At 37.0% G+C, this 26,898-nt stretch overlaps 1 protein-coding gene across 1 annotated transcript in view; it reads left to right on the top strand.

Annotated features, from left to right (window-relative positions):
* LOC127638034 (potassium/sodium hyperpolarization-activated cyclic nucleotide-gated channel 3-like) overlaps positions 1–24,981 on the top strand; it is a 41,222-nt gene extending 16,241 nt beyond the window's left edge. The window contains exons 3-9 of the mRNA XM_052119377.1: positions 1,377–1,800; positions 3,083–3,244; positions 12,202–12,420; positions 16,515–16,661; positions 16,980–17,220; positions 22,607–22,771; positions 23,318–24,981. Coding sequence (XP_051975337.1) covers positions 1,377–1,800; positions 3,083–3,244; positions 12,202–12,420; positions 16,515–16,661; positions 16,980–17,220; positions 22,607–22,771; positions 23,318–24,834 — 2,875 coding nt within the window. The 3' untranslated portion in view covers positions 24,835–24,981. The remainder of the gene's footprint in view (positions 1–1,376; positions 1,801–3,082; positions 3,245–12,201; positions 12,421–16,514; positions 16,662–16,979; positions 17,221–22,606; positions 22,772–23,317) is intronic.
* The last annotated feature ends 1,917 nt before the right edge of the window (positions 24,982–26,898 follow it).

Raw genomic sequence — 26,898 nt, 5'->3', positions numbered from 1 at the left:
CCGAGACGTGAAAGTACATTTACGTCTACCGCAAACCAATCTTGATGCTGGATGCACGTCAAAAAAGGCCCGGTTCAGAGCTTGCAGGTCCAAGATTGGCCGCAACCCACCGCCTTTCTTTGGCATGATTAACTAAGGGGCGGGCGCCTGGTGAACTGAATCACGCAGTCAAGTTGGATGGTCCTGGTCAGCCACCGCGACGGGTTGGAAAGTGTTAGCAACGCGTCCAAGCTCCGTGCGAGGGGCACTAAGGGGATGATCGCATCTGACGTACCTGGGGGTGGGGCCTTGAGGCGGGGGGTTAGGCGACATCGCATCGGTAAGTGTTGCTTCGACCCTAGGCAGCCTTGCGGCGGAGGAGCTCAAAGCACTTACCTTGCTCTGCGAACAAGGTGGGCCATAGGTGTGGCGCGGCCGGGCGCGAGAAGGCAGGGAGGCTGATATAAGCCATTAAATTACTTTTGTTGTTGTAACCTAATTTTTCAGGTTGATTTAACATTTTAGACATGAATAAATGTTAATTTATTCCACATGGAGCACATTTTTCAGTTACTTGAACAGTCATAACCTTAACCCTGACCCCAACCCTAGCCCTAATTCTAACTTTACTACCCCTAAAATCAGAGGGAAATGATCAGTTGATAAGAATGTTGTTCAAACCTAAAATCTGCTTGGTTGATCGGATTATTTTTCTAGGATGAACAAGAATGCTGATCCAGGTACATTTCGCCAACATTGCATTTGGCAAAATTACAGTGACCAAAAATAAATAGAAAGAGACACATCAACATTACACTTAGCTCTTAATGTTTCTCACCTACTGTATTGAGTTTCAAATGTGAAATTCAAAAGGGGGGGGGGGGTGACATCGCATCGGGAAGAGTTGCTTCGACCTGAGGCAGCTTTTCTGAGGGGGAGCTCAATGTACTTACCTTGCTCTGCGAAACCGGCATAGGGCAGGTTAGCGACTGAGGAGGAGGGCCTCTTGGTCCTCGGGACTCGTCACAACCGGTGGGCCATAGGTGTAGTGCGGCCGGGCGCGCAAAGTCAGGGAGGCTGCGTTCGTGGGGCCCTGGCTGCGGGTGCTTGGTGTCCGGCGGCCGTGACAATGGCGGCTGTGGACACCGATTACGTGACCCAAGGAGTGAGGAAACCGCTCTCTTTTTGACAATGTGGGTACTGGCAAACAAAAGAGAAAAGGAAACAAAGGATCTATCTATCTATCTATCTATCTATCTATCTATCTATCTATCTATCTATCTATCTATCTGTCTATCTATCTATCTATCACATTATAAACTGTTATTTTTGTATTGCATCCAATAAACTTTGTCCGGAATGTTCTCTTAACACTTTGTCCATTTTATGTCCTCCAGGTTCTACTGGGATCTAATCATGCTCCTCTTGATGGTGGGCAACTTGATCATCATCCCTGTAGGCATTACCTTCTTTAAAGATGAACACACCCCTGCCTGGATAGTCTTTAACGTGGTCTCTGACACATTCTTCCTTGTGGACCTGGTTCTGAACTTCCGCACCGGGATTGTCAAGGAGGACAGCACTGAAATCATCCTGGACCCTCAGCAGATCAAATTGAGATACCTGCGGAGCTGGTTTGCCGTGGATTTTATCTCTTCCATCCCTGTGGATTACATCTTCCTCATTGTAGAAACACGCATCGACTCAGACTTCTATAAGACAGCGCGAGCTTTGAGGATTGTACGTTTCACTAAAATACTCAGTCTGCTTAGGCTGCTAAGACTGTCCAGACTCATTAGATATATCCACCAATGGGAGGAGGTAAGCTGCGAGTTTACAATAAACTTTTTACACAAAATGTACATTGTGTAAAAACTGGTGACATGCAGTTGTTACCTTAAGGATCTATTTCTATTTGATCTAATGCTTGTTGTTCTAACCTAACATAAACAGGTTGATTTAGTTATATTAAAAGGAAGTCTGTTTGTGTAAGGTTTTATGCACGTGTTAGTAAGCGGTGTTGCTGAAAAAGCTAAACCTATTAATTAGGATGGGATGCCACCATACATTTGGACATGTTGCATATCTACACTGAAAAATTAGTAACCTGCAATTGTTACCTCAAGGGTCCATTTTTAACTAATCTAAGCCATAAAATTACTTTTGTTGTTGTAACTTAATTTTTCAGGATGATTTAACATTTATACATGAATAAATGTTAATTTATTCCACATGAGCACATTTTTCAGTTACTTGAACAGTCATAACCCCTGACCCAAACCCTAGCCCTAACTCTAACTTTACTACCTCTAAAATCAGAGGGAAATGATCAGTTGATAAGAATGTTGTTTAAACCTAAAATCTGCTTGGTTGATCAGATTATTTTTCTAGGATGAACAAGAATGCTGATCCAGGTACATTTCGCCAACATTGCATTGGCAAAATTACAGTGACCAAAAATGATTAGAAAGAGACACATCAACATTACACTTAGCTCTTAATGTTTCTCACCTACTGTATTGAGTCTCAAATGTGAAATTCAAAATTGCTTTTTGTTTCAGTTTGATTGTAACTTTAGCTCTGCAAAAGAATAGCATGCATGCTTCTAAATCAAGCAGCAATTATCCACAATTGCAGGCAGCAATATGTTACTTGACCTAACCATTGTTTATCCATGGCAAAGTTAAAAGCATGCACCATGACCCCTTAATTGCTTCGATCAGTCCGCACTATCAGACCACAACCTTGTGAGTTAAAGGAAATCTATTGGAGGCCTTACTTTAATTAATGATCTTTGTGAACACCCGCTTTTTGTCCACTGGGGGGGTGGTGCATCAGTCCCATTATGGATCATGGGTAGCATCAACTTCTCTTTTTGTGTGTCACTGATCTCCTAGGATCTATTAGGGACATTACCAGAAGCAACATGCAGTACATTATGCAATGCTCCACAACCCGAGTGTTTTGCTAATATAAACCAGCTTAAGAACAATGTGGCCTAGAACTGAGTGAGGATTAAACCTTAATTGTGATCCACGCAGCATATTCTAGTTCTGCCATCATTGTTGCGAGCACATCTTTGCCCTCTTTTCCATTTCCATAGATTTTTCACATGACCTATGATCTGGCTAGTGCCATGGTGCGCATTGTGAATCTGATTGGAATGATGCTGTTGCTGTGCCACTGGGACGGCTGCTTGCAGTTCCTGGTACCAATGCTGCAGGATTTTCCCTCCGACTGCTGGGTGTCCAAAAACAAAATGGTGGTAAGTGTGGAGGGCAGACCCATGTCTATTTTCAAACTTATTTTCCTCCGGCGAGCTCGCTATGGTTTATTAATCCCAACACCCATATTTTTTGGCTGGAAAACTAAAAACATAAAAGCAGGAGAAGAAAATTGATTTTGACTGTTTGAAATCAGAATAAAATGGCCTGTATAGAACATTCTGAATTAATATTTGTCATTTTCCACAAATATGGTACAAATTAGGACCTGACTCTTAAGATATAGTGCAAAGAATATGACAGAGCACAGGTGTCTTATGACATTTTTAACTGTTTAAGTTATTTTTAAAGGTAAGTTCTGTCAGTTTTTCCTCATTTAAAAACTTTTACTTCTAAATAAATGAATAGTAATTTTGAAACATACAGTATGAATAAAAACATTACCACTCACATGAGATGAAGACTCATATCAGTAAAATTCTAAAAGCTGTTTTATTACTACATGAGGAGGGTCCTGCCATATTAGAATCACATGACCATGTGACCAAGGTATAGAGCAGGGTATTTGGACTGTGGAAATGTGTTTCGCTGTCCCCATCTGCATATCGCAGCACCCTTCGGAATATCGCAGCACGGTTTGGCATATCGGGGCTCCATTTCACCGGGAAAAGTCCCAGTTTTCCCAATGGCCAGTCCACCTCTGATTCTGGCTGACCGTGAATAGTGAATTTCTACAATGGCATTTTAACTAAAAACTATTGAATTTGAATGACGATGCACCCATACCCATAGGTGTCAGTGTAAGTCCAAGATGATATATTCAAACATTTACTGAGTGACTGTCAAAATGTTCAAACAATGGAAAAACAGCACAGATATATGCAAAAATGAGCATGTGGATGGCCTCTAACACTACAATTTGTGTAAAAATTGAGAAAATGGAAAGAGATTATTCCCTCATCTTCTCATCATGCTGTAGAAAGAGTTCAAATGATGTTACTTCTTGAGTGTCACACCTTTTTAAAATAATTTGGTAATTTCAACAGATTATGTCTTAGTTAAGATTGGAATTGTTGAATACAGTCAAGAAAGTAGAGACCTCTTTAAAATCTCAACTGTAAAGGGAAAATACAGACATCTGATATGTTTAGAAGTAACTACTACTTCTAGGTTATTATGTTATTGTTAGGTTATTACATGTATTAGGTTATTATAAGGTTATTATATGTTGCCTAAAACTCAAACACATGTATTGAGACAAATTTTATACAAAGAATGTTGCCACAATACTTCCAGCCTAATTCATGTAATAGAAAATGTGATTCTTATTCAAATATTTTACAATACTTTATTTGATAATTGTTGTGCTACCACGAAGAACAATTCTGTTAAGCTTTTCTTTCCTTTTTATTGCCAGGAGAATATAACATATGACACATATGAAATACATATGAATTAATGAATTCACATTTGATAATACTGTTTTATAATAGAAAATATGAGCTAGCCTATTGGCACATTTAAAGAAAGCACAGGTTTAGAGTCTTGACAGTTTTTGGAAGTTAATTTTTTTATATATATGCTGCCTAATGATGCTCACTCATAACATCTGTGCATATGTATACAAATAATCACAAATGATAATTCTCTCTAATGAAATGTGAAAGAATAAATAGACACAAATCAGTTCTATTCGGACTTCTGCCAGAAACATGGCTTGGAGTTAACAGCGTGACTCATTTCTAAACAAAACCTCAGAAAAAGGTTTAAAAAGATATGAGGATTATTGTGGATTATAATTACTATTAACATTGACTTATTTGATGTCACATTATTTTGGTAAAATTCTTAAATATTTAGCTTTTTTCACACCTGTAATCAAGAATTGAATGGAATTTTGTTCAAATGAGATTATAAACAATGTGTATTGATGAGAAATTATATAGTCATAGATGCAGTATATTTTAATGTATAAATATCAATAATTACCTTCTTTCCTTTAAATACCTTAAGCAACTAGTTAATTTAATTATGGGTAAAACGAAAATACATAAATAAAATAGAGGTTTTGGGTTACGAGCAATATCCTATTTAAAATAACGTTTTCTTGAGACTGTCTAATTAAATAGCAATAAAGGCCTAGTGTTATGCACAAGGCCCAGGTTCCATGCAATGAAGGAAGCATGGAAAACCACAAACAGCTGCCAGCAGAGTAAGGTAGCAATAATGGAAGTCTGTTTTAATTTTTGTGCATCTAAGTGGGGAGTAGCAATCATGATTAAAATACAAATAGGCTTTCAAGTAATAAAGACCCATACTGAAAAAAGAGAAGATTTATTCTAGTAAAAGGCAAGATAGAAGATAAATAATTATCCTTACTAAACATATACAATCCACCAGAACAAGGTCCAGAATTTATAAATACATTTCTAAGATTAATTGCATCAAAAAGCATCTGGACTGACCATAATAGGAGGGGATTTTAACTTGGTAATGAATTCAAAACTCGATTGTCAGTGTAATTTAAAACATAAGGCAGAAAAATAGTAAATGGTCTGCACTTATATAGCGCCTTTTTAACCTTAAAGGTATTCAAAGCGCTTTACACTGTGACACATTCACCCATTCATACACCAATGGCGGCAGAGCTGCCATGCAACGTGCTAGCCTGCCATTGGGAGCAACTTTGGGGTTTTAGTGTCTTGCTCAAGGACACTTCGGCATGTGGAGTCATGTGGGCCGGGATTCGAACCACCAATCCTGCGATTAGTGGCCGACCTGCTCTACCAACTGAGCCTTAGGTTATAGAAAAAAATTGCTTGACAAATAAGACGAGGAAATCATGAGTTTGGCCTTGTAGATTTATGGAGGACACTACAGCCATTGGATAGATATTTCACTTTCTACTCAAGTTTACATGACTAATATTCCAGATTGGACTACTTCTTCATGTTTGAGTATGAATTAGGAAGTGATACGAAATGCGAAATTCATCCTTCTGAAGTGTCAGACCACTGTCTATTAAATATAGAAGTAAATATAGGAAAAGAAAGAAGAAAATCGTTGTGGAGATTTAATAATTCATTATTAGATGGCAAACACAATGGGGAAGCCCCATTATGATTTGCGAAGGGGCTAAGGCAGTTATACGTGGTGAAATTATAGAAATTACACCATATAAAAGGAAACAAAGAGATAAAAAAAACAATGCAATAGACATAAGACAAATGGAAATGAGACAATATTGAAAATAGTGAAAGAAGAAAGGAGAAAATTAGGTCAATTATTATCTGAAAGAGTCTACAAAACCTTGATATTTATTAAACAAAAGAATCATGATAGTGGTCCAAAAGTATACAAATTAAGAAAACAAATAAAAATGGCAATCGTAGTAAGAGTTAAAAATGAGAATGGGGAAAATATTGTTAAAAAAGAGTTAGTGGCAGAGGAATTTGTTAATTATTATAAAACATTATATACACCGGAAAATGTATCTTCCTGAAATGACAAGTGAACAAAATATAGAGCTTAGTAAACCAATTACAGAAGAACATTAGCCGTAATGAATTTGAAAAATGGAAAATGTCTGGGTATTGATGGCTTTAAAAATTAATATTATAAAGATTTTATGCAAGATCTTATGCAAGTCCTTGTAAAGCCTTTAATTGGGCATTAGAATATAATTAATATGCTTCCACCTGGAATTTCTCCATCATTACAATAATGCATTAGGAAGGAAAAAACCCAGAAGAATGCATTTCATACAGACCAATATTTTTATTAAACACAGATCAAACGTTTTTAACATCAGTAATAGCAGACTGAACAAGGAAATAGCATATCTGATTAATACATACCAGTCAGGATATGTGACCAATAGGGTATAGAAGGATAAAGTGAGACGTACTTTAAATATTATAGAACATGCATGTAAAACTCAGGAACAAGTATTGTTATTGACTTTAGATGCGGAAAAAGCCTTTGATAGGTTTGCATGGCCATTTATTTTTTAAATGTGTTGAAAATTTGGCTTTCATGAAAGGTTTGTGGGTCGGTTAAAAGTTATATATAACAAACCAGAAGCTAGAATAAGAGTCAATGGAACCATATCAAATGTGTTTAATTTATATAGAGGGACTCACCAGAGAGACCCATTGTAGCCCATGATCTTTATTTTATGTATGGAGCATTTAGCTGAATTAATTAGAAGTAGTAGGGCAAATAAAATTAGTAGTTATAGATGAAGAACTTAAGTTATCAATGTATGAAAATTATGTTATTGTATATGTGACAAATTTAAGTCAATCTCTTACAGTAATAATGAACTTTATTCGGCAATATAGTATAGTGTAGAAATACAGTATAGGATATAAATTAAATGATTTTGGGCCCACCATTTGCCAGAGATGTCAAAAATTAATTTGAATTCAAATGGGATAAAAAAATGATTATGTAGCTAGGTATAAGTATACCACAAAATCAGAATTATACATATATAATTTTGGGGTACTAGAAAAGAAACTTAAGGAAGATTTAAAACGATGGAGTTTAATTCCCCTGACCATTACAAAATGAATAGAAACCATAAAAATATATATTCTAATTATATATTCTTAAAATAATATTCTCTTAATAGTACTTATAGTGTTTGGGTAGAAATAAGTTAAAAAAGTTAAATTAAGAAAGATATAGAGAAATTGCTAATGATCCTGATTTCATGCCAAATAGATTAGATAATAGATTGAAGTTTTGGGCAGACAGAGGTCTGAAAAGATATCATCTATTGTTTACTGATAAAGGAATGGATTCTTTTACAAACCTAGCAAAAAATTATGAGCTTCCAAATTCCAAGTAAAAATTAAAAATGAATAAAAAGGGAAATGCAGTCATTAATTAATTACATACAATAAAACTAATCCAATAAATTTTTTTTAGGATTTTAAAGAGTGCACTTGAAGGAGATGTACAGGACACTCAGAGTAAAATTATACCTAGGTGGGAGGATGAATTCAAAATAAATATTAGTCAGCAAGACTGGAAAGAAATATCATAATACATTTCAAACTACTCAATCCAGTGTTTGGAGAGAATATGTTTGGAAGATACAAATGATATTTGTTATTCAAAGTAAATATAATAGTTTGGTAAAAGGGGATTGTTGGATAAATTGTGGAGAAAAAAATGCTAATTAAATCATATTCTATATGAGTGCTCTTAATTGACAATTTATTGGAATGGCGTAATTAGACAGATTAACTGAATATTTAATTGCACAAGAGAAAACCTTATTTTGGGTAAAATGCCATTGTCCTTAAGAAATACAACTTTTAATACACATTTAGGGTAATCAGAAAATAAGTTATATATCAGAATCCAAAAAAATGGTTTAAACCAGAACCCCCACAATGTCAAAGATTGAGAGAAACAATTTTGGAAATATACCAAATGAAGAAAGTAACATTTAAAATTAATAATAAAAGCCTGGAATGTGAACTGTTCTCTTCCAATCCTTGATTTTACATTTTTGAACATAATTATTTATATAATTATGAGGTATGATGTATGATGATCTCATTTCATATTTAAAACAAGGATATGATGTTTTAACGTTCTTTCTTTTTCATTTGAAATAAAATATAACAAGTAAATGAATGAATTACACATGTTATTTATGGATTGTATGAAAATACTGTATATGGTTACTGAAACTAACATCCTGTTTTTCTTTATATATATATATATATATATATATATATATATATATATATATATATATATATATACTGTATATACAACATATATATTGTTTCCTTCTCTTTTTTATTTTTATTTTCTCTGATGAATGATTTGTATATTGTCTTAAGTAAAAATATTTAAAAATAAGAAGTATATTAAAAAAGAGAAACAAATCAGCTTTCGATGCGTGGGCGTCCTTGTGAATGCAGAATTTTGCAGGAAAGTGTTTAACCCTGTGGGGTCTGAGGGTGTTTTGGGCCCTAGAGAAGTTTTGACATGCCTTGACATTTGTGCTTTTTGCAGTTGCTTAAAAACACATTAATGGCTAAAGTCTGATTACACTGCATTCAGCACAAACTGGGCTAAAATGTTACATGTTTGTATTTTTGAGAAAATAACGTTTATGCCCATTTTTTTTTAAGTATTTGAAATAAGGCCATGTAACACATACTAAACATTTGTCCACAATACTTTTGAGAACTGGATCTTGTAGCCTAGAGTTTTTGTTACAAAATTATGTGAAAAACATCTTGATCACACATTCATACAAAACAAACTTTTGTAAGACACTTTTAGTGTTAGAAATGTCATGTGCGAGGAGGCGTGAACTATCATGAATATTGAGGTAATTCAAACATGAGGAGACAAAAGACCCCTCCCCTGGGCCAATCAATGAGGAATGTGACAGAAAGAGAATGAATGGGAGGAGACTTAATGATCAAAATCAAGTTTTAAGTTAAAAGAAGTAATCTGACTATACATATTCTTTACATAAAGACTAACACTTAATTTTAGACCTACACTACCATTTAAAAGAAGTATCTTCTGCTCACCAAGGCTGCATTTATTTGATCCAAAATACAGTAAAAACAGTGATATTTTGATCTATTTTTACAATTTAAAATAACCGTTTTCTGTTTGAATATATTGTAAAATGCATTTGTGATCAAAGCTGAATTTTCAGCATCATTACTGCAGTCTTCAGTGTCACATGATCCTTCAGAAATCATTATAATATGCTGATTCTCTAATACGGGCATATTTAAAGTGCATTTTACTCATTTAACTTGAACACATATTTGCAAGCACAAGCTTTGTTGATAATGAGGCAGCATAAACACTAGATAAAATATAATCTAAACATTCATATTATTTTAATTTCTTATCATATACATGTGATATGGCCCTGCGATGGACTGGCGACCTGTCCAGGGTGTCCCCCGCCTTTCGCCCAATGTTAGCTGGGATAGGCTCCAGCCCCCCGCGACCCTGTACACAGGATAAGTGGTTGACGGTGGATGGATGGATGGATACATGTGATATATGATATACATGTAATACATATCATATTTATGTCATACAGCATACAATTTAAATACCTGTTTTAGCCTAAACAGCATTTAAATGTAACTAAAACTTGCCTATTAGGAGTCATATTTCAAATGTCAATACTCTGAATCCTGGCTGGCAAGTCTGGAAACAGTCCCACTAGTAAAATATGTACATGTTTAAATAAAATAGCATGTCAACTAAAGAAAACTAAATGACTTACTTTTCCGAAATTGTATCCTCGGCTGGATGAAGTCTCTCTTCAAAATACAAATTCATCGGAGTCCCGCTCTTCTTCTGATGAAAATGTTAACTCTTCGTCACTATCCAGGAGTTTTCTCATTTGTGTATCGTGCTGTCTTTCAAACGTGCAGAAAAGTGAATTAAATTTATTTTTAAGGCACAGTCGGGGGCGTTTACCATTTGATTTGATCATCTGAGCACATTAGTGTTTGGTAATGTGATCACTGGTGGGTGTGATCACATTTGAGATAAGCTGAGCAAGTAAAAACTGTACATCACTTTGTTTCATACAGATTACATTGCAGGAGAATATTTGTTTTAAATTTGAATTGTTTTATTTAAAAGTAGACATTTTAAGCTTTCTTTAGACATATGTGTCATGTTTGTTTGATAAGTATTCGTGGAGTTTCAGTTAATTTTTTTGACGTGTTTCAGATATATGCTCGTGAACCCAGAGACTGCTGAAAGCTCACCCTTTTTATTTTCTTTATTTTACAAAAGCACAAGGTTTTGTTGTTATTGTGAGTGTACACAAATAAAAGTAGACCCTTTATAGTCTCTAATGATGTCTTACACTTATCTGTATGCCCCAAAATGACGGAGAATTTTATGTTGTTTCCGCTGTAATGAAGAAAAATTCAGCAGGACGCGCCGGCGAGGTTAACATGCATCTCCATTGCAACGTCCAACCAGTAAATCAATGTTGTGGTGGTGTTCTTGCATTTGTTTCTTACGATTGTTCTTCCTCGTCTTCTTCTCTTCTTGGAAAAACAAGATTAACTTGCATTATCGCCTGAATGCTCATGATGTTGTGAGAAAGAGCTATGAGGCGCTCAGCTCTGGTCTGTTGACATTCTATGGTTATATAGCCCCTTAGCAGTTTAGAGCTGCTAATGACTAATCCATGCGGTGATTGCGGCAGTACTAAGCCTATTCTGGTTGAGTGCCTACTGTACTTGTCCTTGTTTAATTTTAGGCAAGATAATTGTTTTAATCACAACATTTAACATAGGATTCATGTCTCTAATGTTCTAAACTATTTCGTCATACACCAAAGTGTACCCGGTTAGTGGAAAGTGCCTCTTTGCAAATTTAACTTTTTTACTTAAATAAGACCAGCTGCATCATTTTCTGGTACTGCATGATAAGAATTTGGCCCAAACCTGCCAAGCCCTTGCCACTCACATGACTTAAAGACTAATGCTGCCCTTTAAAACCCTTCATTTGCATTTGTAAAACAGTGCCTTCGGTTTTCCTGCATCTTATTATATCAATAAAATGCATGCAGCGTGTTCAATGACCTCTCTGCTAAAGGACATGATATTTTCCTTTTTCTCTGGACTTTACTTTAGCTCCTTCTGAGCCCTGTCAGAAATATATAGAAACACTGTCACATTTTCCAGTCTAACGCTCACATGATCTTTTTTTCTCACATTATTTCATTCTCAACTCTATTTTCTCTCCTCTCACTCTCATTGGCCCATACCTTTGTCCTCTCACAACACTTTTTGTCCCTCATTCAACCTCTTTCCTATTTCTTTTGCTCTCTATCACAATTGCTGTCTTTCATGCTCATAATTGTATTAATGCTTTAATTCGGGTTATTTTTCCTCTTTATCTCTTTCCTTCCTCACTTTGTCTCTCTATCTATCCCTCCCTTTCTCTCTTTCTCCACCTCACCTCTTCTCAGAATGACACATGGGGTCAGCAGTACTCCTATGCCCTGTTTAAGGCCATGAGCCATATGCTGTGTATCGGCTACGGCATGTACCCACCCGTAGGCATGATGGATGTATGGCTGACCATTCTTAGCATGATCGTGGGCGCAACCTGCTATGCCATGTTTGTGGGCCATGCTACCGCCCTCATTCAATCACTGGACTCCTCAAGAAGGCAGTACCAGGAAAAGGTTAGTAAAAAAAAAATTACGAGGTGAAAATAAGGAATAAGGGACAGGAAGTGTGGGAGGAAGTGGTAATAAGTGTGAATATTCACATGCATTGCAATGGAAAATGTAGACATATGTTTTTAAGGGTAAATAAGCTAAATTTGAAAGCGTTTGGAGCCCCTTTTTATGATTTGTCTAAAATAATGACATTTTCAAATTTATTGGATGTGGATCAAAATGCTTGACCAATGTCTATTTGAATAGAGCACTATTTCAGTCCCTACTATACTGAAAATGGCAATTGGTGATAATACACATGCTTTAAAGGTAAAGTGTGCAATTTTTGTGCTATTAAGACTCACCAAACAGAGTTGCAAAAATAATTACTGTTTTAAAACAGGTTTCCCGGAGGTCTTCCATTGGACACCAAATAGATAGTCCCTCCCCTAAACTCACCCTATTGGTTGTCTGGCTGGTCAGGATGCTGAAAAATTTAGCTCTGCTTTAACCACTGCTGTGTTAAAAAAAATTTTGTCTATTCACCCTGTTGTTGTGGAAACTTTCATTGTTGATACAGGGAGGATGTATTGATGTGCATTTTCCTTTTTAAATGTCTCCTTGTTCTCTTGCTGGATTTTCTGAAAGAATGCAGTCCTTTCTTATGTGCTACAGTGTAATGTGTCAGCAAATGTTTTGTTTTCTCGAAACCGGAATGCATGAAGGCCAACCATTTTTATTATGGTTTCACAGTACATAATTTAGAGTCTTTGCATTTGTTTGAAAGGGCTTTGAAGCTCTGAGGAAACACAAGCCGAAGTGAGAGACAGGGAGCGAGGGAGTGAGAGAGAGGCAGAGAGAGAGAAAACATAGCGTTAGAAAAAGATAAATTAGGTTAGGCAGAGTTCAACAGGGATAAAAATGTCTGAGTTGTCAATTTGTCCTGTTAACTTAGCTGCCGATTTCATTAGCTGCTGCACTTGGGCTTTACCCACTTTGATTTGAAATCTCACCAGTATCCATTTCTAAAAAAGGATGATTTCCAATGGCACTTTTTTCTAACACACAGCATTGGTACAAAGCCTAGTAAGAAAAAAAATTAGAGCAGAAGTCAAATATTTTTGTGGAGTACCTGTATTAACTGAGCATTAAAATAAGATATGCACGCTGACAAAAAAAGCTACATTTAAAACCAATGTAACATTAAAATGTGATGTTGATGACTATTTAAATTGATGAACTATGAATAGAATCCACATGAAATCAGTAAAAGAAGCTGTTTTAACCACTCACTGATTAAGAAAATAATGTAAATGCAGTAGTTTATCTGTAATTTGTCATGTTTACATTTTGCATTCACAGCACTAATGCTAATGCTAACAGGATAAACGTAGCTATAATATGTTGTGGTTACCTTCTTTTATTGGATTTTTTTATGAATTTTGTAAAAAATAATCCATGTAAGATCATGGAAAGTTTTTTTATACTTGCTTATTAAAGAACATCATTGAAACCATTGTAAAAATGGGTGTATAAAAGGGTGGCAACACTACACTGTGTGTTTATGTTGACTGATCTCAAGTGTGTGAAGAAATTAACTGGAAAAAGATATTGGTATAACAGTAGGTGGAGCACCGGGTCAAACTCACCTATCACATGGATCAAAGGGAGTAAGAAGTTGGCATGAATTCCCTTACGAAAATCAAGGCAAATTTGCAGTAAAACTTGTGGCAAATTGTCCATTGTTGCCAAAGGTATGTTGTTCACCACTGCCAGTGAAGAGCTGCAAACTTCTGGCAAACATTTGTGATGAATCAAAAGCTAATTTAATGTGAAAATAACGAGCTGCAAGTTTGCGGCTAGTTTAGATTTTTTTGAAAAAAGCCATTCCTGAAAGGGCGTTCTCACTGGCAAGCTGTTTAGAACTCAAAAACAACTTATTTTTGGCCAGATTTTGTTTGAAATGACATCACACCCACTCTTTCTTCAATTTAGAAGTATATTGCCACCTTACAGAAGTTCTGTCAAGTCTGGTGCATGTGTTGGAGTTGCTATGTTAGCACTTTTTTAAATGTTTCTTTTAAAACCACTCATGACCAGCAAATGACCAGCTGAATTGTGTCATTTCTGCACCAATTTCTGACGCTTTAGGAGCGAGTGAGATAGGACTTGAACAGAGCTCATGAGTCATGCTTTCCTTACACTGGCGTTTTACAGAGCATCTTCACACCATCGCTGCTCTCAGACTGTATTGTCTGACATTATTTCTTCTTGTTTGAACTCGTCCCTGCTGGCATTGTCCCCTGCCCTTGAATATGATAGTAGAAAAGGCACTCAGTGACACTGCAGCAGAGTCTAGAGAGGCAGTGTGGCTGCACTATTGAAATGTTCACAGCCGACATGGCAGGAGGATTTGCATGTGGTGAAGGGCACATTGGAACCAGGCGAATGTCGACAGTCGGGACAGGACTTCATGAAAGTAGGAGAGATGGATGAGACAAAGAACAAGAGGAGAGGAGAGAAAGACATACAATATGTATAGTGACAGAACAAAGTTTATTAGATTGGACAGGAGAGGGAGAGAGAGTTGAAACCGTGTGGCGAAAGGTTTTGGAGTCGCAGTGCTGCAGACGCTCGATTTCAGAGACACGAATGAAATAACAAAGAGACAGCACAAGAGGAGTGTGGGTAAAATAAACCCTATCGATACAATATATCCTTCTTTGGAGTCAAAGAGACAAGAGCATGGAGAGAGGTACAAACAAAAAGACAAGGATAAATGGGGAGATGTTCAATGATGTGAAAATACTGCCAGGCTTTGCAAATGGAGCCCAGGAGCTGCATAGAATGACTGCCATAAATATGGATCCGGACAGTTACACTGACCAGTCTACTGATTTGCTAGACATTAAATCAATATTTATCAAGAGCAATGTAGTCAGAGACAAAACTACAAGCTCTTCTGGGGTTCCAAAAAATATAGTAATAACATGGACATTTTTGTTACTTTTTTGTAAAAGAAAATGAACAATCAACAACGAACATTAACCTCCTGAGACCCCTGCGTGACTGCTGTGTAGGGCCTAAGAAACAAAAACAAAAAAACAATACAAAAAACTGTCAACCATGTTAAAATAAAATTATACAGTATAACTTCTGAATCTATGAACTGATTATCATTGTCCCATGTCTGCCAAACATGTTGAGTGGTCCAAACATCATCTGCAGCCTAAAACTGAACTCTTGGTCAGATATTATTAGTGAATGAGCTTAGTTGCATAGAGAGCTATAGGGTGCTCCCTTGCTTCCTATTCAGTGAATGACTTAAACTCCAGTGTGCTGTCTGTCTGCACTGGTCACAGAACAGTTCAAAATGCACCTTATTTTTTAATCCTAACTCCATAAAAAACCTCTGAAAGCAACTTTTTCCAGCTTTTGGTTGCATCCATTATTTCACAGTGAATATAGGATATTTGAACTGAAACTGAGCATACAGTCCACCAATGCGGTTATTGTGTTTAACAGTGTGCCGTTTCGTGATGAATTGCTCAAATAAAAAATAGAAAATTGCATATCGGTGAAACTAGAGACTTCTGAAAATAGAGACTATTCTTCTGACTCAAACAGGTCTTAATGTAAAAGCTTAATTAGGTTTCTTACCAGATGTAGTTTTGTTGGCGTTTCAACCAAACACAAACTCCTCTGCAATCATGCCATGTTGTTTTATCACTTGACTCTGTGCGTTAAGAGTTTAATCCTTTACTGACAGCAAAGAGTCTCCTGAACTGAGATTAGTCTGTTTAAGTTCAATTAAATTGTGCGTTGCGTATAGCAAAGCCAAAATACAACATCCAGGCATGTGGACGCAGGGTTACACGAGGATAAAGTTACATTCTTATTTTTTTTCAGATTTTTAGTTTATCCAGTAGGATTTCATTTGATTTCTGGATTCGTATTTGATCTCATAAGGATCTATTTGAATTGGTTTCAAATTGATAGAAATTACATAAAAATAAAATAAAAATATATATATATATATATTTTACTATTGTTGTAAGAAACATGTAGATAAGTAATATTCAGGTTAATAATATTTGATGTATTTGTTATTTGTGCAGTATAAACAGGTGGAGCAGTACATGTCCTTCCACAAACTTCCAGCTGATATGCGGCAGAGGATCCATGATTACTATGAGCATCGCTATCAGGGCAAGATGTTTGATGAGGAAAGCATTCTGGGAGAACTAAATGAGCCACTCAGAGAGGTTAGTACTAGAATATAAGACAATTAGCATAGGTTTCATTCCGTAGCCAGGATATCAACATTTAGATACACTAAACTAAAATTTTAGTTTTGTAGACTGACAAAAAATGTATTTTAGTTTTGTAAAGAAATTTATTTTAGTTGTCACAATTTTCATTTGTCTGCAAAACAAATTTTAAGCATAAGCTTTTGGATCGGATTGTTATCAAGATCAAGACAAATGTAGTCCAAACACGTGTTTGACTGGTAGTGTGACAAACTGTTAGTGTTGATCTGTTTTATATTTATTAATATTGCTACTCTCCATTGTCATTTACAGGAAATCATCAGTTTTAACTGTCGAAAGCTTGTGGCCACCATGCCTTTGTTCGCCAATGCAGATCCCAACTTTGTAACCTCCATGCTTACCAAGTTACGTTTTGAGGTGTTCCAGCCAGGAGACTATATTATCAGAGAGGGGATGGTCGGGAAGAAGATGTATTTCATCCAACATGGCATACTAACTGTCCTGACAAAGGGCAGCAAAGAGACAAAGATCTCTGATGGTTCTTACTTTGGAGGTGAGAGAACACTGATATCTGTGAGACAGTTGTAGGTTCTGTGATATGATTAAGAATTTTGATGCAGAAAAAAATTTATGGTTTTGTTTTCAATTTAAACCCAAAACTCTATATGTTTCACTTGATTCTTGATATTTACAGTGGTTCCATAAACTATGTGGAGACTTAAATCTTACTTAAAAATTAATTATATTAAATACAATATATCAAACCAAGCATCTTATATTTTAAAGAAAACATAACAATAATATTAAGCACAGTATTTCACATAAATACGTTTGCTGAGAAAATGAGTTTGCAGTTAACTACACCCATTGGTATTCTGGATTTTAAGCTGTGGTGAGGCTCGAGCACATGTTTACTGAGGTGCGAAATTCATTTCTTTCACAGTGGTGATTTTGATTCGCCCTAGGGACTCAACTTTATTTTGTAGTTTAACATTTTCACCAGACTTTTTCTGTCAGCATTTTTACAGATCTTTACACCAGTAGGTGGTGACAGATGAGCATCTTAAATGTGTTATGAGAGAGTCATTAAATAATTGATTCAACTGATCCTTGTTCAACTGAGCAGTTGATTTAGCCACGCTGCACCTATACCGTTGAAACCGACACAAAGCTTCTTCCCACAGTTGTCAAAAAAAACAGTAGCGAAACAGTCCCCTTAACTGACAAATTATAAATTAGAATATGGCATTAAAGGAATGTTCCGGGTTCAATACAAGTTAAGCTAAATCGACAGCATTTTAGGCATAATATTGATTCCACAAGAATAAATTTTGACACGTTCCTCCTTTTCTTAAAAAAAAAAAAAAAGAAGAAGCAAATATTTTGGTTACAGAGAGGTCCTTACAATGGAGGTAAATGGGGACCATAAAAGTGAGCATGGCCAATTTTTAGAGGGATTAAATAGAAATGTGAAGCATAGAATTTTATAAAAGCACTTGCATTAATTCTTCTGTTAAAACTTGTGTATTATTTTATTATTTATTATTTGTAGACATTTTGTTTGCATAACTTTCCATGGAAAAAATCGCTTACAGCTCCTTTAAAGACTCATTTAAAAACACTGATTCGTTCACAAATGAAACTACACAAGAAAAAGATTTCACAAAATTAGTTACATGTGATTCACATGCATCGTGCAGAAATAACATCCACATTCAGAATGTTCTGAGGTGATTGCATCTGACATTTTAAGACCTGTGAAAGTAATAAAAGAACAAGTGTGTCCACACTTACAATCCAAATGCTCAAAGTTAAGCCAATTAACATTTTCCTCTGTAAAGAATCAGGTTTGGCAAACCAAAAAGTAAACCAGCCAAACCGCAGTGCAAAATCATGTTACCATTTATTGACAGTGGAGGATGATTTACAACTAGATGTGATGTTTTGACGTGCTCTCAGAAACAGGCTCAACAGCTACACTGAATACGGTAAGCGAAGGTCTATATGTACTGCCTGGCCAAAAAAAGTTGCCGTTTGGATTTAAATAAGCAGATACTTAAGAGAATATGATTGGATCATTATCGCAGTGATATATATGTTTCAGCTGGCAATAATTATTTTAACCCTAACTGATGCAGTGTGTAGCTTCTCATTTCTTAAACAACCATGTCGGAAGACAAATCCCGTGATCATGGAAAAGATGTTACTGTGTTTCAGAAGGGGCAAATTATTGGCCTGCATCAAGCAAAGAAAACAACTAAGGATATTGCTGAAATCGCTGGTACTGAGTTAAGAACTATCCAATGCATTGTAAGTATAGTGGTGAACCATCAGCTTTGTAGAAGATATGTGGTCGTAAAAAACTCTTGAATGATCGTGATTAGAGATCACATAAATGCTTGGTGAAGTCACACCATAAAAATCAACAGTTGAACTCACGGCTATGCTTAATAGTGAAAGACGTAAGAGCATTTCCACACACATAATGCGACGAGAACTTACAAGATTGGGACTAAACAGCTGTGTGGCCACAAGAAAGCTAATTGTGAGTGAGGCTAATCTGAAAACATGACTTCAATTTGCTAGGGAGCATAAAGATTGGGCTGTGGAGCAATGGAAAAAGGTAATGTGGTCTGATGAGTCCAGATTTACCCTATTCCAAAGCGATGGGCGCATCAGTGTAAGAAGGGAAGCACATGAAGTGATGCACGTGTCATGCATATTGCCCAATGTACAAGACTCTGGAGACAGTGTTATGATCTGAGGTTGCTTCAGTTGGACAGTTCTATGCTCATCAACGTTATGCGACAATAAAATGAAGTTACTGAATGACCAGGTTATCCTGTCAACAATTCCAAGATTCATTGGGCTCAAATTGTGAAAGAGTGGTTCAAGGAGCATGAGGAATCATTTTCACACATGAATTACCCACCACAGAGTCCTGACCTTAACCCCATTGAATGTCTTTGGGATGTGCTGGAGAAGACTTTATGGAGTGGTTCAACTCTCCCGTCATCAATACAAGATCTCGGCTAAAAATTAGTGCAGCTCTGGAGGGAAATAAATATTGTGACATTGTATACGGTTGTCGAAACAATGCCACGATGAAAGCACACCTTAATCAAAGTTAAAGCCGTTCCAACAAAATATTAGAGTATGCAACTTTTTTGGGCCAGGCAGTGTATATTTAATGTATTGTATAGCCTTATATTATTAAAATATAAGGTTATTTAGCTGTGGACAGTATGTCAGGGTTTGAGCACACATTTATTTCTCAATGGATGTTGGGATGTGGTGGGGGTGCAGGCTCATATTAGACAAACGGAGATGTTACATTGCATGTTCTGAAAAGATGAAAACAATGTGCTTAAAGTTTAAGCTGGTACCACTGTGTTCTTCAGTGTTATCGGCTGGTTCTCCAGGGGAACTGAATCAGGTGTCAGGGGAAATTCCTCACCCAACATAAGTTAACCATTCATGAAATTAATTTCCCTTAACTCATTCAGTCAAACAATTGAGGAAGGAGTGAAGATCACAGTTGCAGCATTGTCTTTAGAGGCTGTTCACTTAAGTTTTGTCATCACAATTGCCATTGTATAAATCCACATGGATTTATATATTTTTGTGTTTTGGGGATAGAACTATTTCTGTTTTTGATAAACATTATCCAATGTCTAATATTAAAATGGCTTTTATTCAGACAAAAATAACATTTATTCAGTTTAGCAAACAAATCAACATGCTCTATTTTCTGAAGAAAATGAGGATGCAAATATTTTGAAAACAAATGAAACACCACCTGGTCTCCGAATGCAAGCTAGCATCATTCTGCAGTTTTTTGCCATCAGAAATTCTGTTACTGTTTCCTGTGTGGTTTTGGGATCACAACTAAGTCGTGCTGTTAGTGTGCAGCAGATTTAGTCAAGAATTGACAAAAAATATTATCATATTTTCCAAAAAACCCTTTCCTTCTGCCAGGGCTCGTTTGAGGTCATTACATGTTGTACAAGCCGCTCATAATCTCTTTTCTCATAAACCCTGTGTGAAGGTGCAGAAAGGGACAGCACAGTCTGGATTCTGGACTAGTACAGATTTCACCCAGTTCCCAAATGTCTTCTTTTCATTTCTCCTCTATCTGGCTATGTTCAGAATGGAATACTGGCATATTACTTACTGCATACTATGCAGTACTTAAATTATACTGCAAGCTATTTTTTGCATTTGGTAGGTGCTTTTATCCAAAGGCAGCATTAGCCTCTGAATTAGACTCTCCTTTTATCCCTTCAACCACACATCTTCTCCCTAAAACCACCTTCCATAGAAAAAGTTAGTTTTCTGATTGGCAAACATACACAGCCCAGCTCAGCACTTTTTGGGGGTTTTCAGATTGTGCTATTTCTCAGGACACGTACTTGAGTGATCTGTCAGGCAATAGGCAATCAGGCAATTTCTTGCATGAAATTCTGAAAATATAAAGCTTACAGCACTATAAGCTTATTATGGAGATATGTTTGAATGTTTGTTTGCGTGTAGCTGTAATTAATGATCGGTCCTTGGCAAAAACTAAAGGATAAGAATAATACAGGAGGATAATTTAGGCACCTCTGGGCCTTCGAGAACCTGAAAGAAGATGAAGTGTTGTTGTTTGGATTAGACAGAGCGGGAGACCAGGCTAAAGAGATTACTTTCTCTCTCTCTCTCTCTCTCTCTCTCTCTCTCTCTCACTCTCTTTTCTTCTTCTCTCTGTCTAGTCGTCATGGCCAGAGTCATAAACAACATGATGCCAAGAGCCACTCCATCACAGCACACACGCTTACTAACACAAACCCAGAGGTGGAAAGGGGGAGAGGGAGGAGATGAAGGGTGGTAAATGATGGAGGAACAAAAAGAGAAAGAAAAATTAGAAGTAGGAAAAAAATAAAAATAACTAACAGGCTGCAGTTAGCAGTCATCACTCAGCAACACATAGCAGTGGGAGTGGGACATCGGGCTGGACCAGAGCTGGATCTGGCAGGCACTGGTAACCTTGGTATATGTATCCTGAGGTTGAGACAGGGAAACAAATTGGATAATATTAGCGTAGATGTCATTCACTTCAGAGCAAAGTTATAGAATATGAGAAGTGTTTCAGGTTCCAGCAGACCTGAATAATGCAGCAAAACTATGGGTTCAGGGATAAATTAGGTGGTAATTCTGTTTTTGGAGGTACAGTACATAACTTTTTTATGGAGGTAAATGGGGACCATAAAAGTGAGCGTGGCCAATTTTTAGAGGGATTAAATAGAAATGTGAAGCATAGAATTTTATAAAATCACTTGCATTAATTCTTTTTTATTATTTTTTATTTCAACCCATTTTTATTCTATTAGATTGTGAGACGTATTGATCGATTCATTTAAAGAACCAGCTGATAAGAATAATGCTTTCATGGTTGCGCTGTATGTTTGTTTATACGTGTTGTCAGTTTATTGCTTGTTGTTATTTTGCTGTACCCAGTCTTTTTGTCTCATTAAATTCAATTAAGACTGCAATCTCACAACTCAATTAAAATATAATTTATTTAGCAGTGCAGTGCCACTGCTCCATAGCGGTGCAGAAAACACTGAGCTATAGCGTCTGAGTCATTGCATTCATGACAAGCATATTTAATTTATGGTTCGCACTGTTGTGAATTTATGCATATACTGTGTTAACAGTACTAGAGTGCTCTAAACTTAGGCTGAAGGAACATTTATGTTTAATGCTTGGTTAGGAGTTGGATACTATCCATTCATACATTAATTTATTTACTCTTCGTTCATTCTATGATTTATGTATAGAAATGTACATACATACTTGTTAAACAGTAACATGTTCTTTAAAAATGGTTACTCTTATGAAAAGAGTACATGTTCTTTCCAAGTGGTTTTCTGCTGGTTCATGTTGCAAAACCTCCACAGAGATCTGCTTGCTGACCCGAGGCAGAAGAACGGCAAGCGTTAGGGCGGACACATACTGTCGTCTTTACTCACTGTCTGTGGACCATTTCAACGAGGTGTTGGAGGAATACCCCATGATGCGGCGGGCCTTTGAGACTGTAGCTCTTGATCGCCTTGACCGCATAGGTGAGATCTGTCAATTCATCGTGTTTATCACATGAATCGAATTACCTGTCCTTGCTTTTTTGACAGTAATTTATTAAAAGTATTTGTGAGTTTATTTAAACCAAGCACACTCTAGCAGCTTGTCATTCTTTGCTGTTTTAAATCTGTGATAAAAAGCTCCAGATCGTAGCTATCTTGCTACATGAGTATACTACACACAACAGTGCATATAGTTGCAGACACTTTGACAGATTAGTAAATGGTTTGATATCTGGCCAGTCGTCAGGTGTGTAAAGTGTGTGCACTTTTTCCTGTTATGTGCAAAAATTACCACAAACTTTTGTTGTCAAGAATAAACTATCCTATTGCTAAGTGTGTGAGTTTGTGTGAGGATGAATTTTGGATTTGTAACTATATTCGAGGAGGAGAATGATCTTGTAATTGACTCACCTAGTCTGAGATTAGTTTTGTAAAGTGCGCACCAACACGACCGAAGACAAGAAACAGAGTTTTTACGTTCTTGAATTTGCAATCCATGATTTATCTTTTCCTGTTTTGTCCTTAAAGGTAAGAGAAACTCGGTGCTCCAGCACAAAGTCCAGCGGGATCTTAATTCCGGATTGCTGAACTACCAAGAGAATGAGATAATCCAGCAGATTGTGCAGCACGACAGGGACATGGCCCATTGTGCCCACCTCATGCAGACACCTCCCCCAGCTCCTCACCCAGCACCCAATCCATCCTCTCATACCCCTGTTATCTGGGCACCTCTAATACAGGCTCCTCTACAAGCTGCTGCAGCCACTACTTCAGTCGCCATCGCCCTGACCCGTCACCCCCATTTGCCCCATATGCTCTTCCGGCCCCCTGTCCCCTTGCTTGGCTCTTTAAAAGACCAACCAGGGTATGTAAAAAGATTCAAGACAGCTCTTTCGGGCACTGATGCATTCGGTGGCTCTTCGTCAACCAGCTCGCAGTTCAGCTCTTGCATAGAGACCCCAATTCTTGACACTCTCAGGGCAGAGAGATCATCTATCTCCACACCTTGGCCACTGTCCTACAGCTCCTTACCATCCACCATCACGACAACCATCACCACAACCTCCTCCAGCATCACAGAGTCTTCCATCTACCCCCAAAGATCACTTGACTCCAAAGACTTCAGTGTTGCCCAGCTCCATTCACAACCACAACTTCCTCAGGCCTCTTTACCCAGCATTGCTGCATTACTTCCTGGGTTCTACCAAGGAGAGGCTTTCCAGCATGCAGTTCCCCCAGCCTCCACCCTCACTCCTTTGATAGCGCACTCAGTCAGTCCCATACTGACCCAACTGCATCCTGCTCAGCCTACTCCTCAACAACCGAAACCAAGTTCTGAATTGAATAAAGTCACTGGTACAGCTTCTAAATCTACTATAACGGAGTCCCCTGTATGCTTCAGGAGCATTCTAGAACAAGTCTCAAGTGTCCCGCCTCAACACCCACAGTGTGGTCTACAGTCAGATGTTCTCACCCAGCTTTCCCAGGAACCCTCTGCTCTTTCTTCCATAGCACAGTATGGGTCAGGAAATGTGTCCCCATGTAGCACTCCCTCAGCTTGGAGTCCCACATGCCAGAGTCCCACAGTGGAGAAGACAAGGGTGTCCATGCATAGCCACCCTGCCAGCATCTTTGGATCACAAAGTTCGCTCCTAACCCCTCAGACACTCTATCCACCACCATCTCAAACAAGAGAAATGGGTGGATCTTTGGTTGATCTGCCATCCCATGACTTAAACACCATTTCCATGTCCCCCCCAAACCCAGGACCTCTTGAAAAGTCCAAGCCGGTTAGACATGGACTACAACCTCCTGACTTGTCCCATCATAGAGGATCAGCTTCAGGTTTGTCACCTCTGCCCTCGCCCCAACCTGTTATTAAACCACTTAGCTCAATACCTAGTCATGTGGTCATATCAAGACCCACTTCAAAGTTGTCCATAGCTCAGACTGGATCCTCATTTGGGTCACCAGCCCATGGGTCTAGTGACAGGTCCACGCCTGGGACAGCAAGCTTGCATCCCAAACTCCCTTCAAATTTATGAGAATGGGCTGCACCCTCCTACAACAAGTAAACTATCCTTTTTAATAGCCAGAAGAATTCGTCAAAGGAACTGACATTTTTGGCCAGAAAAGGAGGGTGTATACTTTGATTTCTATTAGTCCAATTAATTTTTAGTTTGTTATGCCAAAAGAAGGAACAGACTAATAAAACTGACAGAAGAATGAAGGTGTGACTTAAATTTGTCTTCCATGTTCTGTCAGTAATTTTTGCAATATTATTGTCTGATGATAATACTGTATAGGTGATATGCAACAAGTTACAACTTCCAAAAAAAAAAAACTAAAAAAAAGAAACAAAACAAAAAAAGGCTTTTCAGAGTCATAATTCTAAGGGATGTATGTATGTTTTTGAATTTGTATGCGTGTGAGCGAATGCTAGTTGTTGTTATGTTTTAATAGTATGCTCTTTTTAAAGGAGGGAAACATGCTGGGTCAGGGAAGCAAAGCTAGATTTGTCACAGTTCATCAGTTGGGCATCATCTGTCACTGTGAAACAATACGCTGTTCAGGTCTCTCAGGGCAGCTGGCACAGATACACACACAAAGTTATTCAGATGCACAAAGAAACCTAGCCCTCAATACCCCAGTCATCTAGACCTGGTGTGATCTTTCCACTAGACCTTGACCCCATTCATACCTTCTTGCTGACATAGGGGGACTGCTCAGTAACTATGGCCTTTCCTTTTGTAACAATACTGCCTTAGTGACTGGACACCAGGGAACCACTCCCTCACTTCCACAACAGAAAAAATTATATTAAGAATGTTTTGCAAACATTTTGTATGTGAACTTGTGCAGTACTTAAGCAATAAAACTGTATGCTTGGTTTTTGTACATGCACAGAGGTTGAACTGTATATTGCAGCTTTCTTCCTGTCAAACAGAAGATCCTGGATGATTATGACAATGGCAATGACAGTACTACTAATATGATGCAGTTATAAAACAAGCCCACTGCAGTTACCAAAGCTTATGACTCATGAACTGTAATTACAAAGTCATATTTGGATTTGGTTTGTATGTTTTAATTTCCATTTTGCATCTGTTCAGACATTTTGAAATGCACATTTTGAAAAATGCAGTAGGCCTATACCACACAATCTGCGTGAGGTTGTACATGTTTTTAGGTTGTACTGTATATGCTTTCTGGTTGTGAAATATATGTTTAGATTCATATGTATTATATTTCATAACTGTAAAGATGAACAGTTTTGGCCATTTGAGATGTATTACAACAATCAGAGGACAAAATGTTATTGAAATGTAATCATTTTATACAGACTAACTGCAAATGCAAAACAGACAAAAGCTCTTTTCTTACGCAATATTTAGGCTAGCACCTGCTATGATATGCCAGATGTGGCCGGTGGTAAAAAGAGGAATAGTATTTTTCTAAGTCTCCTTCCTTTTAAGCAAAGCTTACACAGGTTGATGACAAAAATTCCCTTCTTTGTTCCAAGTTAATATAGTATGGTTTTATATAATTTTAATATACGTCTATGTATATATATACTTACTGTGTATGTGTTTATTTGTTTTGTTAATCTATATAGTCATAATTTAATCTATATACCGTCATTATCAACCCGCTACTACTGTCATTAAGCATCACTCTGGCTTTCCACTGTCTTTCTGTTTCATTCTTGCACTATGCATTTGATTATCATATTATTATTTAAATTTTCAGACTACATTAAAGGACTATTCCGGGTACAATACAAGTTAAGTTCAATCGAGAGCATTTGTGGCATAATGTTGTTTACCACAAAAATTATTCAGATTCGCCCCTCCATTTTTATTCATTTTAATTTGTTCCCTGCATTGGTTAAATTCCAAGACTAAATGAAAATGAGAGTGGTGTATGTAATGTTGAAAATGTATTATTTAAATATCAAAGCATCAAAAACCTTTTTGTTAGTATTACAAAGCATGTGATGCTTTACACTGTAATATTTGTCTTTGAAACATTTATTTTTCAGGTCTGTATGTGTGCTTGAGTATGTGTTTTAATGTGCATATTTTTTATTGTAGCATTTTAAAATATTC

The sequence above is a fragment of the Xyrauchen texanus genome, chromosome 46 (assembly GCF_025860055.1).
Source record: "Xyrauchen texanus isolate HMW12.3.18 chromosome 46, RBS_HiC_50CHRs, whole genome shotgun sequence".
NCBI classification, from domain to species: Eukaryota; Metazoa; Chordata; class Actinopteri; order Cypriniformes; family Catostomidae; genus Xyrauchen; species Xyrauchen texanus.
This window is presented reverse-complemented; position numbering and strand designations above follow the sequence as displayed.